Genomic DNA, 21478 nt, shown 5'->3' with positions numbered 1-21478 from the left:
ACAGTTAACTAGTCCAACGCTCTAACCACCTGATTACATTGCACTCCACGAGGAGCCTGCCTGTTACGTGAATGCAGTAAGCCAAGGTAGGTTGCTAGCTAGCATTAAACTTATCCTATAAAAAACAATCAATCATAATCACTAGTTAACTACACATGGTTGATGATATTACTAGTTTATCTAGCGTGTCCTGCGTTGCATATAATCGATGCGGTGCGTATCGTTGCTCCAATGTGTACCTAACCATAAACACCAATGCCTTTCTTAAAATCAATACACAGATGTATATGTTTTTAAACCTGCATATTTAGCTAAAAGAAATCCAGGTTAGCAGGCAATATTAACCAGGTGAAATTGTGTCACTCCTCTTGCGTTCATTGTACGCAGAGTCAGGGTATATGCAACAGTTTGGGCCGAATTTTCATTTTAATTTGCCAGAATTTTACATAACATTGAAGGTTGTGCAATGTAACAGCAATATTTACACTTATGGATGACACCCGTTAGATAAAATGCGAGTGTAATAAACGTCTTGTTTTCGAGATGATCGTTTCCGGATTCGACCATATTAATGACCTACGGCTCGTATTTCTGTGTGTTATCATGTAATAACTAAGTCTATGATTTGATAGGGCAGTTTGACTGAGCGATGGTAGGCACCAGCAGGCTCGTAAGCATTCATTCAAACAGCACTTTCGTGCGTTTGCCAGCAGCTGTTTATGACTTCAAGCCTATCAACTCTCGAGATTAGGCTGATGTGAAATGGCTAGCTAGTTGGCGGGGTGCGCGCTAATAGCGTTTCAAATGTCACTCGCTCTGAACCTTGGCGTGGTTGTTCCCCTTGCTCTGCATGGGTAACGCTGCTTCGAGGGTGGCTGTTGTCAATGTGTTCCTGGTTCGAGCCCAGGTAGGAGCGAGGAGAGGGATGAAAGCTATACTGTTACACTGGCAATACTAAAGTGCCTATAAGAACAGCCAATAGTCAAAGGTTAATGAAATACAAATGGTATAGAGAGAAATAGTCCTATAATTCCTATAATAACTACAACCTAAAACTTCTTACCTGGGAATATTGAAGACTCATATTAAAAAAACACCAGCTTTCATATGTTCTCATGTTCTGAGCAAGGAACTTAAACGTTAGCTTTCTTACATAGCACATATTGCACTTTTACTTTCTTCTCCAACACTTTGTTTTTGCATTATTTAAACCAAATTGAACATGTTTCATTATTTATTTGAGGCTAAATTGATTTAATTGATGTATTATATTAAGTTAAAATAAGTGTTAATTCAGTATTGTTGTAATTGTCATTACAAATAAATAAATAAAAATAGGCCGATTAATCGGTATCAGCCTTTTTTGGCCCTCCAATAATCGGATTCGGCGTTGAAAAATCATAACCGGTCGATAAATTGAAAGAAATTGTGGACCTCCACAAGTTTGGTTCATCCTTGGGAGCAATTTCCAAACGCCTGAAGGTACCACGTTCATCTGTCCAAACAATAGTACGCAAGTATAAACACCATGGGACCACGCAGCCGTCATACCGCTCAGGAAGGAGACGTGCAAATGGGTCTTCCAAATGGACAATGACCCCAAGCATACTTCCAAAGTTGTGGCAAAATGGCTTAAGGACAACAAAGTCAAGGTATTGGAGTGACCATCACAAAGCCCTGACCTCAATCCTATAGAAAATCTGTGAGCAGAACTGAAAAACGTGTGCGAGCAAGAAGGGCTACAAACCTGACTCAGTTACACCAGCTCTGTCAGGAGGAACGGGCCAATATTCACCCAACATACTGTGAGAAGCTTGTGGAAGGCTACCCGAAATGTTTGACCCTAGTTAAACAATTTAAAGGCAATGCTACCAAATACTAATTGAGTGTATGTAAACTTCTGACCCACTGAGAATGTGATGAAAGAAATAAAAGCTGAAATAAATCACTCTACTATCATTCTTACATTTCACATTCTTAAAATAAAGTGCTGATCCTAACTGACCTAATACAGGGTATTTTTACAGGGATTAAATGTCAGGAATTGTGAAAAACTGAGTTTAAATGTATTTGGCTAAGGTGTATGTAAACTTCCGACATCAATTGTACATATGAGATGAGTAATGTAGGGAATGTAAACATTATATAAACTGGCATTGTTTAAAGTGACTAGTGATACATTTATTACATCCAATTTTTTATTATTAAAGTGGCTAGAGATTTGAGTCAGTATGTTGGCAGCAGCCACTCAATGTTAGTGATGGCTGTTTAACAGTCTGATGGCCTTGAGATAGAAGCTGTTTAACAGTCTGATGGCCTTGAGATAGAAGCTGTTTTTCTTTTTTTTCTGCCTTTCTAACGGGTATATTTTCATATTCGTCACATGAAACCGCTCGCATGTGCAGTGCCCTTTTGACATTGACGGTTTCCCGCTAATTGCATTATTGAACGAACAGTCGCGCTTATAATGTGTAGAAATAATAGTTTGAGCTAAACATTGTGATCTGTTGCATCAGACTCATTGCTTTTTAACATTTCGTTTTTTAATGTAGCCTAGGCATACTGGTTGGATGAATTTGGGATTTATCATCCCATAACTGTCCCAGAGTCTGTTTGGAATAGGCTATTTGTTTCTCGACAAGCTGACAAATAGATTAGGTAGACTAAACATTTGTACTTTAGTAGATTGACATAGGCTAGTGATGCATGTGTGTCCGTTAAATTTCTCAAATGTCTGGTCAATTAAAACGCTGCCGGTCAAATGTCCGGTCAATTAAAATGCTGCCGGTCAAATGTCTGGTCAATTAAAACGCTGCCGGTCAAATGTCTGGTCAATTAAAACGCTGCCGGTCAAATGTCTGGTTAATTAAAACGCTGCCGGTCAAATGTCTGGTCAATTAAAACGCTGCCGGTCAAATGTCTGGTTAATTAAAACGCTGCCGGTCAAATGTCTGGTCAATTAAAACGCTGCCGGTCAAATGTCTGGTCAATTAAAATGCTGCCGGTCAAATGTCTGGTTAATTAAAACGCTGCCGGTCAAATGTCTGGTTAATTAAAACGCTGCCGGTCAAATGTCTGGTTAATTAAAACGCTGCCGGTCAAATGTCTGGTTAATTAAAACGCTGCCGGTCAAATGTCTGGTTAATTAAAACGCTGCCGGTCAAATGTCTGGTTAATTAAAACGCTGCCGGTCAAATGTCTGGTTAATTAAAACGCTGCCGGTCAAATGTCTGGTTAATTAAAACGCTGCCGGTCAAATGTCTGGTTAATTAAAATGCTGCCGGTCAAATGTCCGGTCAATTAAAATGCTGCCGGTCAAATGTCCGGTCAATTAAAACGCTGCCGGTCAAATGTCTGGTCAATTAAAACGCTGCCGGTCAAATGTCTGGTCAATTAAAATGCTGCCGGTCAAATGTCTGGTCAATTAAAATGCTGCCGGTCAAATGTCTGGTGCCACATTTTCCTAACGGAAACCCTGGTGTGTGTACACTTGCATGCAGCCCGTCTGTGTGAATACCCCACCTTAGCGCTGTATGTGTGGTTGGCATCAGGTGGGTCCAGCACAGCAGTGTTCTTGACCAGAGAGTCCACCTCCTTGTGCATGATGTGGAAGTTACAGTAGTTGCCGAACTGGAAGGGACGTTGCAGGGGGAAGCCATCCACCCAGGTGAACATAGCATTAAAGAAGTCACTGGGGATGTACAGGCTCTGGTAGCGTCTCCTCAGCTCCATCATGTCACAGTTAGAACTGGAGGGGAGAGAAATAGTTCTGTCAGAACAGGGAGAGAAAATAGTACCTTTCTCCCTAATGTACAGTCACTGCAAATGGTTCTAGAATGGACGAAGAGCACCTGGGATCCGCTTCCATGCAGCTACAACACACATTGTTTGTTTGATCAATTACCAAACATATTTTATACAAACTTAGTTGACCTCATATGCACTTTCTTTATAACTATCAGAAACAGAATGAAAGCTGTATGAAAACTGTAAGAAAGGCCCAGAGAGGTTTCCAATACCCCTTGAATATATACAGTTCACTAGACACAAAGTTCTGAAGTAAACTGACCCCTGACTCAGAGATAGTATCAAATCAAAAGCTGCAAGTGATCAATCATCATAATGAATGGCTGACCCACCCGTCCAGGCTGAACTTGGAGAACTGGACAGTATAGCGAGGCACCACCTTGCGAGGGCGGCGGGGGGAGCGGTCACGTCTCGGAGAACGGTCCCTGGAGCGTTTACGTGTAGGAGAGCGCTCTCTGGACCTCCTGCGCTCACGGTCTCTTTCACGACTGCGTTCATCCTTGGTCCTGAGGATGAGTTCAGGGCGGTCGTTGCGGTTGGGGAAGCGGGGGGAGGGGTCCAGGCGCCTGACTGGCTGAGGCATCATCCTCCTTGGGGGCTGGAGCAGACCTCCTGAGAACACATCTAGAGGGACGGGCAAACACACATTAAAAATCCAAATGTCTTTATTTTCTGCAGAAGTAGCAAGCTAGCAACTCAAAGCAAACGCAAGGGAGAAACACTAATCGTCATCATAGAGCCCACTACCTTTGGGTGGTGGCTGTGACAGCAGGGGCGGAGGGGGGTTCAGGAGGAGCGGGGCCAGGGAGGCAGCAGAGAACTGGGCCTGGAGCAGGGGAGGGGGTCCCTGGGCCTGTACACTGAAAGTGTTGGGGGGAGGCAGAGACTGGGGCATGTTGGGACCCGGTTTCATCATGTTGGGGCCTCCAGGCTGACTCTGGAGAGGGGGGGGAGAGAGGAGAGATTAGCATTATCCCAGGGCTGTTCCATGACGTATGCTGTTATCAGAGTAAGGTTTTTTTGTTTTGATTTCTTGTCCCAAATAGGAGCTTTTAGTTTAAGAAATATGCTTCATTATGCATAGAGGACATGCACCAAATGAACCAGAGGTTTGTGCCGCTCCCAACAGGTAACCAGGTGCTAAAGCAAAACAGAACTAGAGGAGTGAGGTTTGGTTAGACGTCAATGAAGTACAATGACTAAATTCTGTCAAAAAACGAGAAAACTTCTGCCGAAGTAGCATATTTTCGGTCAGCATTATCGACAAGGACAAGTTCCATGAAGAAACAAGGCAACAGTAAACATGTTGTCTCCCACAAATGATGTAGCGCCCTACCCTCCCTTGGGCAAATTAATGCTATTTTCTAAATGGCGGATATCTACGGCAAGACTCATCATTCACGTTTTGTAAAAATCGGGCCAGTGGTGTCAGATATAGCGTGGGTTAGCATCACATCTCCCTGAGCATGTGTTGCCAAATTTCTGCACTCCGAGTCAAATAGATTAAGAGATATAATCATGTGCCCTTTATATAGTGCCACCAGGTGGTTGATATGAATATTCTTGCAATATGTTGAGTCTTGACAACATGTGTACCAAATTGTGTTACAATACGAATACCCTTGACTGATTTATATGCCAGACCACACTCACGTGAATGTTTATTGGTTAATAGCGGCCTTCTTGTTTTAGGTACTAGTCTGGAAAATATTGAGGTGAGAGACCTTTGTCCATAGATGTCACATATCAAGTTTTGAGTAGATCATTCGGTGTCAAAAGTGTAGCGTTTTAAGTGTATTTCTCAAAATACTAAATGGTGAAAAATCCTGAGGCAAATGTATTTATTGTGAGGAAAGGGACCTATGTACCGAATTTCATTGCTTTAGGTCAAACGGTGTGATGGTGACCTTTCAAAGTTAGCATTTTCAATCTCTTGTCATAGTGGCACCATCTGGCCAGTCAGTATACTTTTTTTATATGCCGGATCTTTATCGCAAGACTCAAGTTCCATCAAAATCTGGCCAGTGCTGTCTGAGATATTGTGTGTGACTAACATACAAACGAATGTATGGACGGAGACAGATCCACTGTCCCCTCCCCGATTTCATGGAAGGGGACAACTACAAAATGGTCAAGTTCTAAAACATCTGTGAGATGTATGGAGAATCTTTCCAATTTTGATAGGTCGTTCCTACCCTGTTCGTATGGTAAAAAAGTGCATATCATGTATGAAAATCATGTATTGATCATAACATTGAGAAGGAAAGGGTTAGAAGCGAAGAAAAAGTATGTCAAAGTGCCTTCTGTAAGAAATCCAAGAAATCTTAGTATTTGTTCCTTTAACTACTGTAAAGTCTCAAAATGTAAGAGAAAAACACAAAAAGCATTACTATCTCAATGGGACTCTCTCATTAGCCTAAATGAACAATGACAGGACATCTTATGGATAGCACCTTGAAAAAAGCACTCTCCCCCGTTGAGAGATTGACGGACGTCACCGTTAGAGAAGCCCAGTGTAAAGAGAAATGTAGATTGGGATTAATTTGTGTTTCTGAAAAATGTTCTGAAAGACAATAGGCCCAAAGATAAAAAAGAAAATGTATTTCTAATACTATTCAACGATATATCATATGCACTTTAAAAGATCAGGAAGCCATCCTGGTCCAAAACAACAAATTAATACTCAGAGAGAAGACGGAAGAGAAGAGAGAGATAACAGAAGGAGAAAAGAAGAAGATGGAGAAGAACGGGCATCAGAAAGGACAGAAGAGAGGAGAGAGAGAATAGGAGGGGGCAGCCCATAGAGAGGTGTGTGAGACAGGACGAGGGTTACATTTTGTCTGCTGTCCATGCCAACGGGGTGCATGTCTGAGTAGCGCTGATGCATCCCCGGGTCAGCATAGAAGCTGCTTAGCTGTGGGGGAACTGGAGGTAAGGACTGGGGCTGCTGCTGAAGCTAGGAGAGGAGGGTGGAGAACAAAATGGTTAATAACAGATACACAACCATAGGGCTGGATTCCAATCTGATCACTTTCAAACTTCACTTCTGCACTAATTGAGGCCCCCCCTCTAAGATCAGGGGGTGAATACAGCAATGGTGCCATCTATACTGTAGGCTTACATTACATTTCCATTTGAGAGATGGAGTCAACCAGGGCAGACGGGAAGACAGACAGGGATGCAAACTGGCAAGGGCCCAAAAAGTTGACATGGAACATGTAGGTGCAAAGGTGCAAGCAGGACTGTCACTGCTCCTACTCTGTTCAACCTTTATGGAAGTCAGAGGCTGCGTAACAGCGAAGTCAGACTGGACTGTGCTCTTACAGGTGGAATTACAAGATAGTGTATCTACTTCACACGCACTGCGAGCCACTCCAATAATTAAATGTAACAGAAGTATTTAAATCAATGTCTGCATACTCCAGATTGTCATTACGGCTAAATGACATATTAAACCTGATGGATGCGGACGGAGAGAAAGAATATCTGAACTCTGAAATTCTCATTGTAGGAAGTGTAGGGAAGCAATCTGTGCTTAGTCAATGATTTCAATATGAGAAACATACAATCCCCACCCACATTCGCGATTTACGTGGATTACCCATCGCCGAAAAGTGATGAGTTTGCATCCCTGAGAGAGAGCTAATGATCAAATTGGAACCAAACCCTGGAAGCACTCAAATTGAGGTGTAAGATGTCACTGGCTAAGGGCCACCAGCATCATGTTCAGTGGGGTGACAAAAGTTTTCTTCAGTTTCACTTCAAGTCTACTGAATGTGACCCAGGTGGCTGTGGAGGCTAAGGTGAGGCTCACCGATTGGTTGGCCAGCTGAGGTAAGGTCTGAATGCGCTGGGCATTCCATTTGAAGGGCATGTTGGGGTTATACACGGCCTCCACTAGGACCCTGTCGCCCACCTGGGGGGTCTTCCCCTTCACCGCACTGTGGAGACAACACCCATTATTCACCCACTTGGAAATGCTTTAGAAACTGCAACATATAGAGGCTTGAAACAAGACATTTATGCTTTGAATAATGGTACACAAATTAGGGATGCAACCAGCAAAATATAGGAAACCCACCCAAAAAAAGGAAACTATTAATGAGACACTTGATGTGAAACATCTAGCTAAATTTTCTGTGGCCCAATCCAAAATGGACTTCTAGACCCTATGGACTTGTGGAGATCTGAGAGGAGTTGGGCTAGAGGCAGAGACTGGACACTTACCTGAGCTGGAAGAAGACGTCCTCGTCCACAAAGCCAAAGGTGTCATGCAGCTTGTTGACCACGCCGGTGAAGACGCGCTGCTTCTGGGGCTGGCTTTGCTGCTGGCTCTGCTGCTGGCTCTGCTGCTGGTGGCTGGAGCGAGGCGTGGGATAGGACACGGTGATCTGGGCTGTCTGCTGGGGGTTGGACAGAGAGAGGCTGGTGGGGAGAGCCACAGGGGGCTAGGGAGGAGGAAAGTTATAGGTCAGAATCAACTTCACCCTACTCCTACTTTCTCTATGGCTGCGGTCCAAACACTTAAAAGACACACCCTCGCCCACTTACCCTCGCCTTATGCCCTTGGGCGAATCCCCACCTCCATCTTGGAGGGCGGTCCAAATGATTAGCCAAGCAAGGGAAGTTTGTAACGTAAGCCCCTCAGCCCTCTTTTTTAGTCGGCTTTACGAGTGTACAATTATGTTCACGCCAGGGCCTGAAACTCCCCATAATTCAATTTGCGACGATTGTACATCCGCTAAGAAAAGTCAGCGAAAATTTCAAAACAACATCGAAGGAGAAGTCGAAAGAAGTAAAAACGAATGTAAATAAGTTAGAAATGGTGCTACTAATGCACATAACGGCACAAACACGTCTCGTAAAAAGTATATATGTTTTTGTTTGGTTATCTTTTGGAAATTGTAGAAATAAAACATTTCCATTCTTCAGAAGTTCCAGCTGGACAGGCTAACGTTAGTTAGGTAATTAATTATCTAGCTGTCATGCAATCACATATTTAATATTAGTAAACATGCACTGATAATTGACTGTAGAGCATATAAAGCACCCACAAGCTACCAGTGGCTGAAAACACAATCATTGCGGGATCAAAGAGTGACGAATTTCAGGCCAAGAGTAGTCCATTTAAAAATAATTCCTTCCTCCCTCGACCTGCAAGTGTATACTCATCAGACGTCATGATACGTCATCAGAATTGTCCACTTAATTTGAGGGCTGAGGGGATAGGGTGTTTGGACCGCTGCCTATTAGTCCTAAATGTGTGGATTGTATCACGCCAGGACTGCAAAACTATGCTAACTTTCCAACATTATCAAGGTTTTCCAGAAAACCTGGTTAGAAGATTCGTGGAATCAGGAGGGATTAAGCAGAAAAGCTGGAATCTTCCAGCCAGGATTTCTCATAAAACTGGAATTTTGGGTAAGTAACCAGAATTTTGCAACCCTAATCAAGCCCACTAAATTCAAAACGTGTGTCTAACAATGGAACTGCTGGAAGTGTCTATTCTAATCAAATGTCCCATAGCGGGTCTTCTCATTTACCAGAGGTGTTAATTATTACTGTGGCCATACACGTCCCATTGTATTTGGCTGTATGCTATGAAGAAGGTCCATGGGGCGACGCACAATTGGCCTAGCGTCGTCCGGGTTAGGGAGGGATTGGCCGGTAGGGATATCCTTGTCTCATCGCGCACTGCGACTCCTGTGGCGGGCCGGGCGCAGTGCACGCTAACCAGATCGCCAGGTGCACAGTGTTTCCTCCGACACATTGGTGCGGCTGGCTTCCGGGTTGGATGCGCGCTGTGTTAAAAAGCAGTGCGGCTTGGTTGGGTTGTGTTTCAGAGGACGCATGACTTTCGACCTTCGTCTCTCCCGAGCCCGTAAGGGAGTTGTAGCGATGAGAAAAGATAGAAACTACTAACAATTGGATACCACGAAATTGGGGAGAAAAAGTTTTTTAATTTAAAATAAATAAATCAATAATAAAATTAAAAAATGGAACTTGTAAAGTGATGCCTACCGGGAATTTGTTTTCACCACTCCAGTTCTTTCAACATCAGCGGAGGCATCAGAAAAGGAGGCAAGGAGAGAAGGTGGCGTTAGGATGTTGTCACAATTCTTTCCCCAATAGCTTTGGGTTGTATTGTATCGCATTATTCCAAAATCACCACCTACGTATAACAAGAGAGCTCTTGGAATTTTCATGACAAAATGGCATCTTCTTAGACCTATTATGTTGGACTAAATAATTACCCTCAAGACAAGCTGACGTCAGTGGCATTACTTTAGCTAAAAGCTGCAATAAATGTACCAGAGACTAGTTTGTTCCTAATTATCCTACCTGTGAAATCAGCGCTTGCTGGGGCTGGGGGAGCTGTGGAGAAAGGAAGAGAGAGAGAGACAGGAGAGAGGAAGAGAGAGAGAGACAGGAGAGAGGAAGAGAGAGAGAGACAGGAGAGAGAGAGACAGGAGAGAGAGAGACAGGAGAGAGGAAGAGAGAGAGACAGGAGAGAGGAAGAGAGAGAGACAGGAGAGAGGAAGAGAGAGAGACAGGAGAGAGGAAGCGAGAGAGACAGGAGAGAGGAAGAGAGAAACAGGAGAGAGAGGGCGAGACAGAGGCAAAGGAGAGGAGAGTGAGAAAGAGGAAAGAGGAGAGAAAGACAGAGGTTGAGAGAAGTCGAGAAGTTAATACTGACAGAATCTGTAGAACAGAGTACATTCCCCATCCTAGCACCAAGCATGAAGGGCATTGTGATTTGACTGTGCTGCGGCTGTGACCTGCTGCTGCTTACCCCGTATAAGTCTGTGTGTTGTTGATGTTGCTAAAGAGATAGGGTACACAAACAAGACTTTCAATGAGTCAACAGTACAGTGTTGATTGATACACATAATGATTATGGCCTTTCTCAAATCAAAGCGATTCAGAGTTGTCTGTGTGAATTGCAAACATCAATTTACCCCGTATGAGTCTGTATGTTGTTGATGTTGCTGAAGAGACGGAGTACACACAAACACGTAGAAATTGCAATAAGTACTTAATCGAGTAAACAGTACAGTTGATTGATACATATGAGTATAGGGCTGGGTGATATGTCCACACTATCATATCACTGAATTTCTTATTTTTGACTGTATTTGATGTTTCTGAATAATAAAATATATAAATATGCATTATGAATAATATAGACCTGACAAGAGGGTAAAATACACAGATGCGAAACAAAATATTGGCACCATTCACAATTTTGTCTAAAATAAGTAACACTAACTGCACAGGACCATTAATTAATTTTCCTTTCTTGTCTATCTGTCCATACCAGTACCTGCTGAACGTATTGTACGTCTGTCTATGTTTTATTTTGCAGGTTATTGTTTCGTTTTTCTGTTTTTTACTCCAACTCACATCAGGTTAATAGGTTTGAGTAGGTTAAGCCAGGGAAGCAGTTGGCCAGGGATGGAGATTAAGATGGGGGTGTGGGAGGACTCAAGGGACAACCAAGGGATTGTTGGCTAGTCGGAGCAGCTCCACTTCTGTTGCTTTCAAAATTTCAATCATTTTTTTGTAAAAATAATTATACCAAAAAGAACAAGACAAAGTTGACAGTGAATCCTATTTGTAGAACTTTACATAGGAATATAAATGATATTTTGTAGCCTCAAACTCTGGTACACAACCAACGGTTTCTATTTGCATAGAACATTTGATATAGTCCAGCATTTTCATACAATTCTTATTTTCTTGGACTAACTTGTTTTCATTTACACACTGTTCCACATTTATTTTGTCTTAGCATGCCTATATTTCGTTTTAAAAAATCTTTAATTATTCTCACTCTCCTCTTATACCCTGACAATACCGCTCACGTCGCATGCGAGAGCGTTGCAAAATAAATGTAGAAAAATATGTTATTCAATTATTGCACCCACACTGCTCACAAGCGTCTGAGTTGCCATGGGCTAAAATAGAAGTCCTTTCTATTTCTGACGCAGACCGCGCTGCAAGTCCTGCATCTCCAATCTCCTCATTGGTTTATAGAAGCAGGTACCCACGTGCCATCTCGTCATTGGTTATACCCACGTGGGTGACTGAAAGACGAACTGTGTTGCCAGTCGTTGTAGTAATACTATGAAAGTTTAGATGCCAATCACCATGTACATACAAATAAATTCATTAAAAATCCTACAATGTGATTTTCTGGATTTTTTCCCCTCATTTTGTCTGTCATAGTTGAGGTGTACCTATGATGAAAATTACAGGCCTCTCTCATCTTTTTAAGTGGGAGAACTTGCACAATTGGTGGCTGACTAAATACTTTTTTGCCCCACTAAGTTCAAAGATGAAAAAGCCTGGAAGGAGAGGTGACTAGAAACGATTCGGTTGACCGTTTTATGTGTAGATTAATTGGAGGAGTAGAGGACCTTGTGCATTTCAGGTAAAATAACTCAATGTTTATATTCCAGGATAAATTAGCTAGCAACAGCAAGCTAGCTAAATAGGACAAATTAGCTAGCAATTGTAAGCTAACCAGCTAAATTGCCATAAATGTTTAATGCTTTTCGACCTATCCCCAAATTAATGGAATTGGTTCAGAGTTTGTTTTGATATTTTAACCTGAGTGTCGTGATCGCGTTTGGTGTAGGGGGACAAAATAAATGTATGCACGATGGCGCACGCACGCAGCCGGTTTGGGTTCCGTGTTAGACTGTATTATCAGCTTCAGCTGCAGTTGTTACTTTCACCACTAGGGGTAGTCGGACAATTTCCGAGGGTATATTTGGCACGGTTGCCCTCCCGAAGTTGTTGACTTGTTATGCTAGCAAGTTAGACAGCAGTTCTCAGCTGTCAGAAGTTTCTTACTGGTGCTTAAAACAGATTGGCAAAACAAAATTTGAGTGATTATGTAAAGTAAAAATCCAAAAAGGTCCGTGAATGAAGTGGCGCAGCGGTCTAAGGCATCTCAGTGCAAGTGGCATCACTACAGTCCCTGGTTCAAATCAGGGCTGTATCACATCCGGCCGTGATTGGGAGCTCCATAGGGCTGCGCACAATTGGCCCAACGTCGTCCAGGTTTGGCCGGGGTAGGCCGTCATTGTAAATAATAATTTGTTTTTAACTAACTTACCCAGTTAAATAAAGATTACATTTATAAAAAATATAAAAAAATAAGAATACCGGTATCTTTTTTTACTGTTTGTCGTCCAGCCCTACATGAGTATGACCGTTCTTAAATCAATGCGATTCAGAGCTGCACATAAATAATTTACCCCGTATAAGTCTGTATGTTGTTGCTGAAGAGATGGGGTACACACAGATATTGCAATAAGTACACTATATATACAAACGTATGTGGACACCCCTTCAAATTAGTGGATTTGGCTATTTCAGCCACACCCGTAGCTGACAGGCGTATAAAATCGACCACACAGCCATGCAATTTCCATAGATAAACATTGGCAGTAGAATGGCCTTACAGAAGAGCTCAATGACTTTAAACGTGGCATCGTCATAAGATGCCGCCTTTCCAAAAAGTCAGTTCATCAAATATCTGCCCTGCTACAGCTGCCCTGGTTAACTGAACGTGGTGTTATTGTGAAGTGGAAACGTATAGGAGCAACAACGGCTCAGCTTCGAAGTGGTAGGCCACACAAGCTAACGGGGAAGGCCAGGTAAAAAGGGTATGTTCTCGATTGCAACACTCACTACCGAGTTCCAAACTGCCTCTGGAAACAACGTTCGCACAATAACTGTTTGTCGGGAGCATCATGAAATGGGTTTCCATGGCCGAGCAGCCACACAAAAGCCTAAGACCACAATGCGCAATGCCAAGCGTCGGCTGGAGTGGTGTAAAGCTAGCCACCATTGGACTCTGGAGCAATGGAAACACGTTCTCTGGAGTGACGAATTACGCTTCACCAGATGCCAGGAGAACGCTACCTGCCCCAATGCATAGTGCCAACTGTAAAGTTTGGTGGAGGAGGAATAATGGTCTGGGGCTGTTTTTCATGGTTCGGACCAGGCTCCATAGTTCCAGTGAAGGGAAATCTTAACGCTACAGCATACATTGACATTCTAGACAATTCTGTGCTAACTTTGTGGCAAAATTTTTGGGCTGGCCCTTTCCTGTTTCAGCATGAAAATGCCCCTGTGCACAAAGCGAGGTCCATACAGAAATGGTTTGTCGTGATTGGTGTGGAAGAACTTGACTGGCCTGCCTGGCTCTGACCTCCACCCCATTGAACACCTTTGGGATGAATTGGAACGCTGACTGCAAGTCTGGCGTAATCGCCCAACATCTGTGCCTGACCTCACTAATGATCGTGGCTGAATGGAAGCAAGGCCCAGCAGCAATGTTCCAACACCTAGTGGAAAACCTTCCCAGAAGAGTGGAGGCTGTTATAGCAGCAAAGGGGGAGCAACTCCATATTATTGCCCATGATTTTGGAATGAGATGTTCGACGAGCAGGTGTTCGACGAGCAGGTGTCCACATACTTTTGGTATTTCATTGAGTAAACAATATATTTTTTGATTTGATACATATCAAGCGACCAGCATCATCAGCAAGGTCTTTTTCAAGATAAGTTGGTGATTCAGAGTTGTACATCAATAATTTGCCCCTATAAAAATATATCAAACAAATACTACATTGGACGAGGTCAAAGAGAATAAAAGGTAAACTGTGCTCCAGCCTAAAACAAATCTGATTTAACAAAGTGAGGCAAATGTATTTTACTTAAGTGAAACCCATTGAGTGAGTGAGTGGTCTACCTGACGTGATATGAACTGGCTGCTCTGGGTTAGAACATTCAGTGTTCTTAAAGTTCTGACACTGACAGTTTTGCTGACAAGCTCTAATTCATTTACAATCCAAGCAACAGTATTTCACTTGGTGTATTGGCCATGTCTCACCTGATGGGGTACATTATAGAGCTGTTGAGGAGGAGGCTGCTGTGGAGGAGGTTGTTGCTGCTGCTGTTGCTGCTGCTGCTGCTGCTGTTGTTGTTGCTGCTGATACTGCTGCAGGGCCGAGTTCATTTGAGACTGAAACAATAGGAGAGACGAGACAGAGAAAAAGTTCAATGACAGGAACGGCAGGCAGCCTAGCAGTTAAGAGCGTTGGGCCAGCAACTGAAAGGTCGCTGGATTGAATTTGTGTCGACTAGGTGAAAAATCTGTCTGTGCCCTTGAGCAAAGCACTTAACCCTAATTGCTCCTGTAAGTCGCTCTGGATAAGAGCATCTGCTAAATGACTAAAACGTACATGTAAAATGTTGATGCTCTGTCTGGATAGACAGACTCAAGAGCGTAAGGTACGACTCAGATGTGACAGGTGATACATCGATAAAAACACTAGCTAGTCTAAATGTGTCAGCTTTTTCTTTGAATTCAATTTCAGGAAATGGCCCTTGAGTTCTGTTGTGGTTAATTTGAGTGATGTCAATTTGAAGGGAATACTATTTACTGAACAGTTAAGTGACTCCATGCTCAACTACATGTGATTTCAAGATGGTGTAGCAGTCAGGCGTCTTTGTCTTGTGTATATATCTTTTCATATATATTTTTTCCTCGCAAATATTTATATTTTCTTAACCTCTTAGAGCTCTAGGGGCGCTATTTCATTTTTGGATAAAAAACGTTCCCGTTTTAAGCGCGATATTTTGTCACGAAAAGATGCTCGACTATGCATATATACTTGACAGTTTTGGAAAGAAAACACTCTGAAGTTTCAGAATCTGCAAAGATTTTGTCTGTAAGTGCCCCAGAACTCATTCTACAGGCGAAACCAAGATGATGCATCACCCAGGAATTAGCAGAATTTCTGAAGCTCTGTTTTCCATTCTCTCCTTATATGGCTGTGATTGCGCAACGAATGAGCCTACACTTTCTGTCGTTCGCCCAAGGTCTTAGCAGCATTGTGACGTATTTGTAGGCATATCATTGGAAGATTGACCATAAGAGACTACATTTTCCAAGTGTCCGCCTGGTGTCCTGCGTCGAATTCGGTGCGCAATTGCCAGCTGCTTCCACTTTACCATTTGATTCAGGGGAGAAAGCATGTGTCCAAGAACGATGTATCAATGAAGAGATATGTGAAAAACACCTTGATGATTGATTCTAAACAACGTTTGCCATGTTTTCAGTCGATATTATGGAGTTAATTTGGAAAAAAGTTTGCGTTTTGAGGACTGAATTTATGGATTTTTTTTGGTAGCCAAATGTGATGTATAAAATGGAGCTATTTCTAATACACAAGGAATCTTTTTGGAAAAACTGAGCATCTGCTATCTAACTGAGAGTATCCTCATTGAAAACATCAGAAGTTCTTCAAAGGTAAATGATTTTATTTGAAGGCTTTTATGTTTTTGTTAATGTTGCGTGCTGGATGCTAACGCTAATGCTAACGCTAAATGCTAACGCGAAATGCTAACTCTAGCTAGCTACTTTTACACAAATTATTGTTTTCCTATGGTTGAGAAGCATATTTTGAAAATCTGAGATGACAGTGTTGTTTACAAAAGGCTAAGCTTGAGAGATGGCATATTTATTTCATTTCATTTGCGATTTTCATAAATAGTTAACGTTGTGTTATGCTAATGAGCTTGCTGATAGATTTACACAATCCTGGATACAGGGGTTTTTTCATAGCTAAACGTGACGCAGAAAACGGAGCGATTTGTCCTAAACAAATAATCTTTCAGGAAAAACTGAACATTTGCTATCTGAGAGTCTCCTCATTGAAAACATCTGAAGTTCTTCAAAGGTAAATGATTTTTTTGAATGCTTTTCTGTTTTTTTGTGTAAATGTTGCTAGCTGAATGCTAATGCTAAATGCTACGTTAGCCATCAATACTGTTACACAAATGCTTGTTTTGCAATGGTTGAGAAGCATATTTTGAAAATCTGAGATGACAGTGTTGTTAACAAAAGGCTAAGCTTGAGAGCTAGCATATTTATTTCATTTCATTTGCGATTTTCATGAATAGTTAACGTTGCGTTATGGTAATGAGCTTGAGTCTGTATTCACGAACCCGGATCCGGGATGGGGAGATCAGAAAGGTTAACATCAACTTCAACCCGCCTCACCCAATGTGGTATGGATCTGCTATTTTCTTTACTTTAGAACCGAAACCCCCCAACAGAAGCTAACTAGATACTAGTCAGCTAGCCACTGCTTGCGGTCGTCAGCTAACCTTTAGCCCGGACAACTGTCTACACAGCGCGATTCCACATGTCTGATTTCTTTCTCTCCATATCTCCAGATTCCTACCATAAGCTCTGAACCTTTTCACCTGGATCATCACCGCTAGCTAGCTGCTATCCGAGTGGCTACTCCTTGCTAGCGTCTCTGTCCCGAAGCAAGCACCAATTAGCCTGGAGCTAGCCTATGCTAGACCCATCTCCCGGCTAGCTGAAGAGGTCCATCAGCTAGTCCCAAGGGCTACATTACCGATTTTGCCAATTGGCCTGGACTCCTTTTATTGCCGATACGGAGCACCGCCGATCCATCACAACTGGACTACCGACGTAATCCGCCCGAGGGGTTTTTTCAACAGGCACCTCCGTTGCGACGTCCCCTGAATGCCCATCTGCTATCCGCGGCCCGCTAGCCATCTAGAGCAGAATGTTAGCTGAAGAGGTCCATCAGTCAAATTCTTGGGCTACTAACAATATTATGCCAATTGGCCTGGACCCTTTTACTACACGGACCCCTTCTGATCCATCAGAACTGGTCTGCCGACGTAACCGCACGAGGGGGCTTCTTCCGTCGCGATGTCCGAGTAAGGCCCTTCTGCTAGCCCCGGCTCACTAGCTGTCTGAATCGCCATGTCCCCAGCCCGCCTAGCTACTCAGGTCTGTGCCCAAACAGAAGCTATGTCGCTCTTGCTGCTGGTGATTCTCTGATCCACCTTTATGCAGACACCATTCTGTTTACTTCTGGCCCTTCTCTGGACACTGTTAAACCTCCAGACGAGCTTCAATGCCATACAACTCTCCTTCCGTGGCCTCCAATTGCTCTTAAACACTAGTAAAACTAAACGCATGCTCTTCAACTGATCGCTGCCCGCACCTGCCCGCCCGTCCAGCATCACTACTCTGGATGGTTCTGACTTAGAATATGTGGACAGCTACAAATACCTAGATGGTTAGACTGTAAACTCTCCTTCCAGACTCACATTAAGCATCTTCAATCCAAAATTAAATTAATCTCATGCTGCCAAACATACCCTCGTAAAACTGACTATCCTACCGATCCTGGACTTCGACGATGTCATTTACAAAATAGCCTCCAACACTCTAATCAGGAAACTGGATGCAGTCTATCACAGTGCCATTCGTTTTGTCACCAAAGCCCCATATACTACCCACCAATGCGACCTGTATGCTCTCGTTGGCTGGCCCTCGCTACATATTCGTCACCAAACCCACTGGCTCCAGGTCATCTATAAGTCTTTGCTAGGTAAAGCCCCGCCTTATCTCGGCTCACTGGTCACCATAGCAGCACCCACCCATAGCATGCACTCCAGCAGGTATATTTCACTGGTCACCCTCAAATCCAATTCCTCATTTGGCCGCCTTTCCTTCCAGTTTTCTGCTGCAAATGACTGGAACGAATTGTAAAAATCCCTGAAGCTGGAGACTCGTATGTCCCTCACTAACTTTATGCATCGGCTGTCAGAGCAGCTCACAGATCACTGCACCTGTACATAGCTCATCTGGAAATAGCCCATCCAACTACCTCATCCCCATACTGTTTTTTCCCCTCTCCTTTGCACCCCAGTATCTCTACTTGCACATTCATTTTCTGCACATCTATCACTCCAGTGTTTAATTGCTAAATTGTAATTATTTCGCCACAATGGCCTATTTATTGCCTTACCTCCCTTACCTAATTGACACACACTGTATATAAACGTTTTCCATTGTGTTATTGACTTTGTTTATTCCATGTGTAACTCTGTTGTTGTTTGTCGCACTGCTTTGCTTTATATTGGCCAAGTCGCATTTGTAAATGAGAACTTGTTCTCAACTTGCCTACCTGGTTAAATAAAGGTGGAGGAAAAAAAAAAAAAAAAAAAAAACTAGAGTAGTGAAGAAAAAAAATGGTTATTTTGGTCAGACTTTCACTCAGCATCTAAAGTGTTCACACAGGTCTGTCTGATGGTGGGGGATTTTACAAGTTGAATCAGTTCATCACTTCACCCACAAATCAGAACAGGCTTTACAACAACACAGCTTCTTCAAGTCTAGTGAGGTATGGCCTCTCACCAAGCTATGTAACTCACTGTTTCCCAAATCTGTTTGTCTGACCCAAATTAGGTTTTATCATTGAGAATGTTTCTTCAGTAAACAAAATCAAAAAAGTTTATGTAAAATTAGCTGTGACCAACCAATGGGGTATCTCCCCACCATTTTGGGGACTCTTGGGTTGTGTTCACTTGGTGCGAAAACAGAGTTACTACCTGAGCTTATTCAATAACAACAAATGTTAACATATTCTGTTTGAGAATGTTTAGCTACATTGTGCCAAACTGAACACTGCCCTGCTGATCCTAGTGTAGTTCACCTGTTGCAGTGCTGCAGCGGCGGCGGCTGCGGCTTGCTGCTGCAGGGCTGAAGCCTGCTGGGACAACTGGTAGTTAGCGGCAACCGACTGGGAGTTGAGGGAGGCTGCAGCCAGGGCTGACTGCTGGGAGTACATAGAGGGAGACGCACCCAAGAGAGATGGCTGTTGCACACCTAGAGCTGCAGGAGAGAGTAGGGCGCGGAATAGAATAATTCAGAAAGAGGATGGAGTGAGGAGGTAGAGCAAGCGAGAGGAATGGAGTGATAGAAAGACGGGTTGAACGAGAAACAAGAGTACTTTTAACATCTTTGAATGTCCAGTTGACCACTGAATCTCCTCCACAACAAACTTTGCCAAACAGATCCAAGTCCGAGATGCCGTTTCCTTCAAGCACTGTACCCTCAACCACACTTTCATTTTATCCCACCAATGAGCACAGAGTATAGTATTCAGCAAGGTGTCAAACTCACAGTGTATGCTGTTGAGGTCCAGGGACTGTCCTGAGTGGCCGGGCTGGGACACCACTGTGGCAGCAAACTGGGCCGCCCACGGAGGGTTCTTCTGTCCCCCAAACTGTGCCATGAGTCAAGGCTCGAGCTTAGGTGTATTGACAGAACCAATTTAAGTTTATATCCTGTCAATACAACAGGAAATGGGCCTGTTTATATAAGGCTTCTTCATTTGACATGTAGCTTTGCTTTGAACACAAACATTGACAGCCAGCAACAAAAACAAACTATACCAGGAGAAGATTGTTACAGATTTACTTGCAGCTAATAAAATACTTAACTAGCAACACATAACCAACGAAAACAACGTTTGGCCTCTTGACAGCTGCCTCTACTCAGCAGGATAGTAGTGGGACGAGCAACAACGGAATGGGCAAACAAGCAATTCGTAGCAAGCAAAACGTTATAGTAACTGCTGGCAACTGTCGCTAACTACTGTTAGTTGGTTAACTAACCGTACCTAAGTTATCCCTATAAATAGTACGCCAAATTCATGATATTCATTTTTTTTAAATTACTAGAAGCATTATAATTCAAATTCACATTCATGAATTTGGCGTACTATTTGGGTTACTAGCGAGTTTAGATCCCTGTAGAGTTCAGTAAACGTACTTGTTGCTAAGCTAGCTATGTTAATGCGTTTGCTCGACACTTGCCGATATTAATAAACGTTAACGTTACCTGGTTAGCAGTTAATAAATAGCTATAGGCTAGCTAACATGCTTACTTTGGCTGGGTTTACTTGCTAACGGAGATTATAGTTAGCTAGGTACCCAACTTGCTAACTAGACGTTAGTTAACTATAATGACTACTCATGGGTTTTGTTTTCAAAATAACGTTAGCTAGGTAATTCATTTGCCGATTTTAGCTAGCGTTAGCTACCTGGTTAGCCTTTAGCTATAAATAGCCACAGGCTAGCTAACATGTTGTTGGCTTGTTAACGGCGATATATAGCTAACTTAGCTAGCTATAATGACTCCTGCGTTGTGTTTTCAAAGCAACGTTAACAAACGTCGCTAGCTTGAGGCCTAAGCAAGGCAAAACACACATAATGCTGTCTGAATGGTAGCAAACAGCAAGGCTGATGGAGATTCAAATTTTGCACCAATAATTGCATTCTGCAGTACCAAAACCATCAGAACTGTACCTGTAAAATTTTAATTACATTAACGTTACAGAAACAAATTGTCCTCACTGCTGTTCCACTTTCCTGCTCTGTGAATGCACCGGCGACGATAGATGCAAAACTGTCACCGCGCATGCGTATCAGTGGCGCGCACGCGTATTACATACGGGTACTTTTTTTTTATAAATATCAGAGAAACTGTATATAATGATGAGACATTCTTGTCTCCCCCCTAAAAATGTGAGTCGTTGTCCCAAAGGCGGGAAGCCATGCAGTCTGCTTATCACTATTCCCGCGTGGACAGACTGACGGGAGTGGACCCTTTCGCTTCTTCCTCTCTGGTTATATGTTCAGGTTTAGGGGTCATTTACGGTCACGGTAACAAGATTCATCATAGACCTGTGGCTAAACATGAATCATGAAAAGCTTGAAATATAACTGCTGCAACTTGGAGAAAATATTAAAGATA

General features: G+C 42.9%; 1 protein-coding gene across 7 annotated transcripts in view; it reads right to left on the bottom strand.

Moving 5' to 3' along the window:
- LOC110530876 (cell division cycle and apoptosis regulator protein 1) overlaps nucleotides 1-21187 on the bottom strand; it is a 37429-nt gene extending 16242 nt beyond the window's left edge. Inside the window, exons 1-14 of one of the 7 annotated variants that reach the window (XM_036987272.1) lie at nucleotides 21079-21187; nucleotides 19844-20007; nucleotides 19374-19552; nucleotides 14717-14848; nucleotides 10767-10796; nucleotides 10601-10630; nucleotides 10150-10182; nucleotides 9829-9855; nucleotides 8035-8255; nucleotides 7622-7748; nucleotides 6641-6763; nucleotides 4555-4744; nucleotides 4140-4431; nucleotides 3523-3748 (exon numbers count right to left, since the gene is read on the bottom strand). In XM_036987272.1, the coding sequence (XP_036843167.1) occupies nucleotides 3523-3748; nucleotides 4140-4431; nucleotides 4555-4744; nucleotides 6641-6763; nucleotides 7622-7748; nucleotides 8035-8255; nucleotides 9829-9855; nucleotides 10150-10182; nucleotides 10601-10630; nucleotides 10767-10796; nucleotides 14717-14848; nucleotides 19374-19552; nucleotides 19844-19955 (1722 nt within the window). In that variant the 5' untranslated portion in view covers nucleotides 19956-20007; nucleotides 21079-21187. Of the gene's footprint in view, nucleotides 1-3522; nucleotides 3749-4139; nucleotides 4432-4554; nucleotides 4745-6640; nucleotides 6764-7621; nucleotides 7749-8034; nucleotides 8256-9828; nucleotides 9856-10149; nucleotides 10183-10600; nucleotides 10631-10766; nucleotides 10797-14716; nucleotides 14849-19373; nucleotides 19553-19843; nucleotides 20008-21030 lie in introns of all 7 variants that reach the window. The other 6 variants (XM_036987259.1, XM_036987280.1, XM_036987263.1 and 3 more) reach the window with 6 other exon arrangements.
- Between the last annotated feature and the right edge of the window lie 291 nt (nucleotides 21188-21478).

The sequence above is a fragment of the Oncorhynchus mykiss genome, chromosome 1 (assembly GCF_013265735.2).
Source record: "Oncorhynchus mykiss isolate Arlee chromosome 1, USDA_OmykA_1.1, whole genome shotgun sequence".
Lineage (NCBI taxonomy): Eukaryota > Metazoa > Chordata > Actinopteri > Salmoniformes > Salmonidae > Oncorhynchus > Oncorhynchus mykiss.
This window is presented reverse-complemented; position numbering and strand designations above follow the sequence as displayed.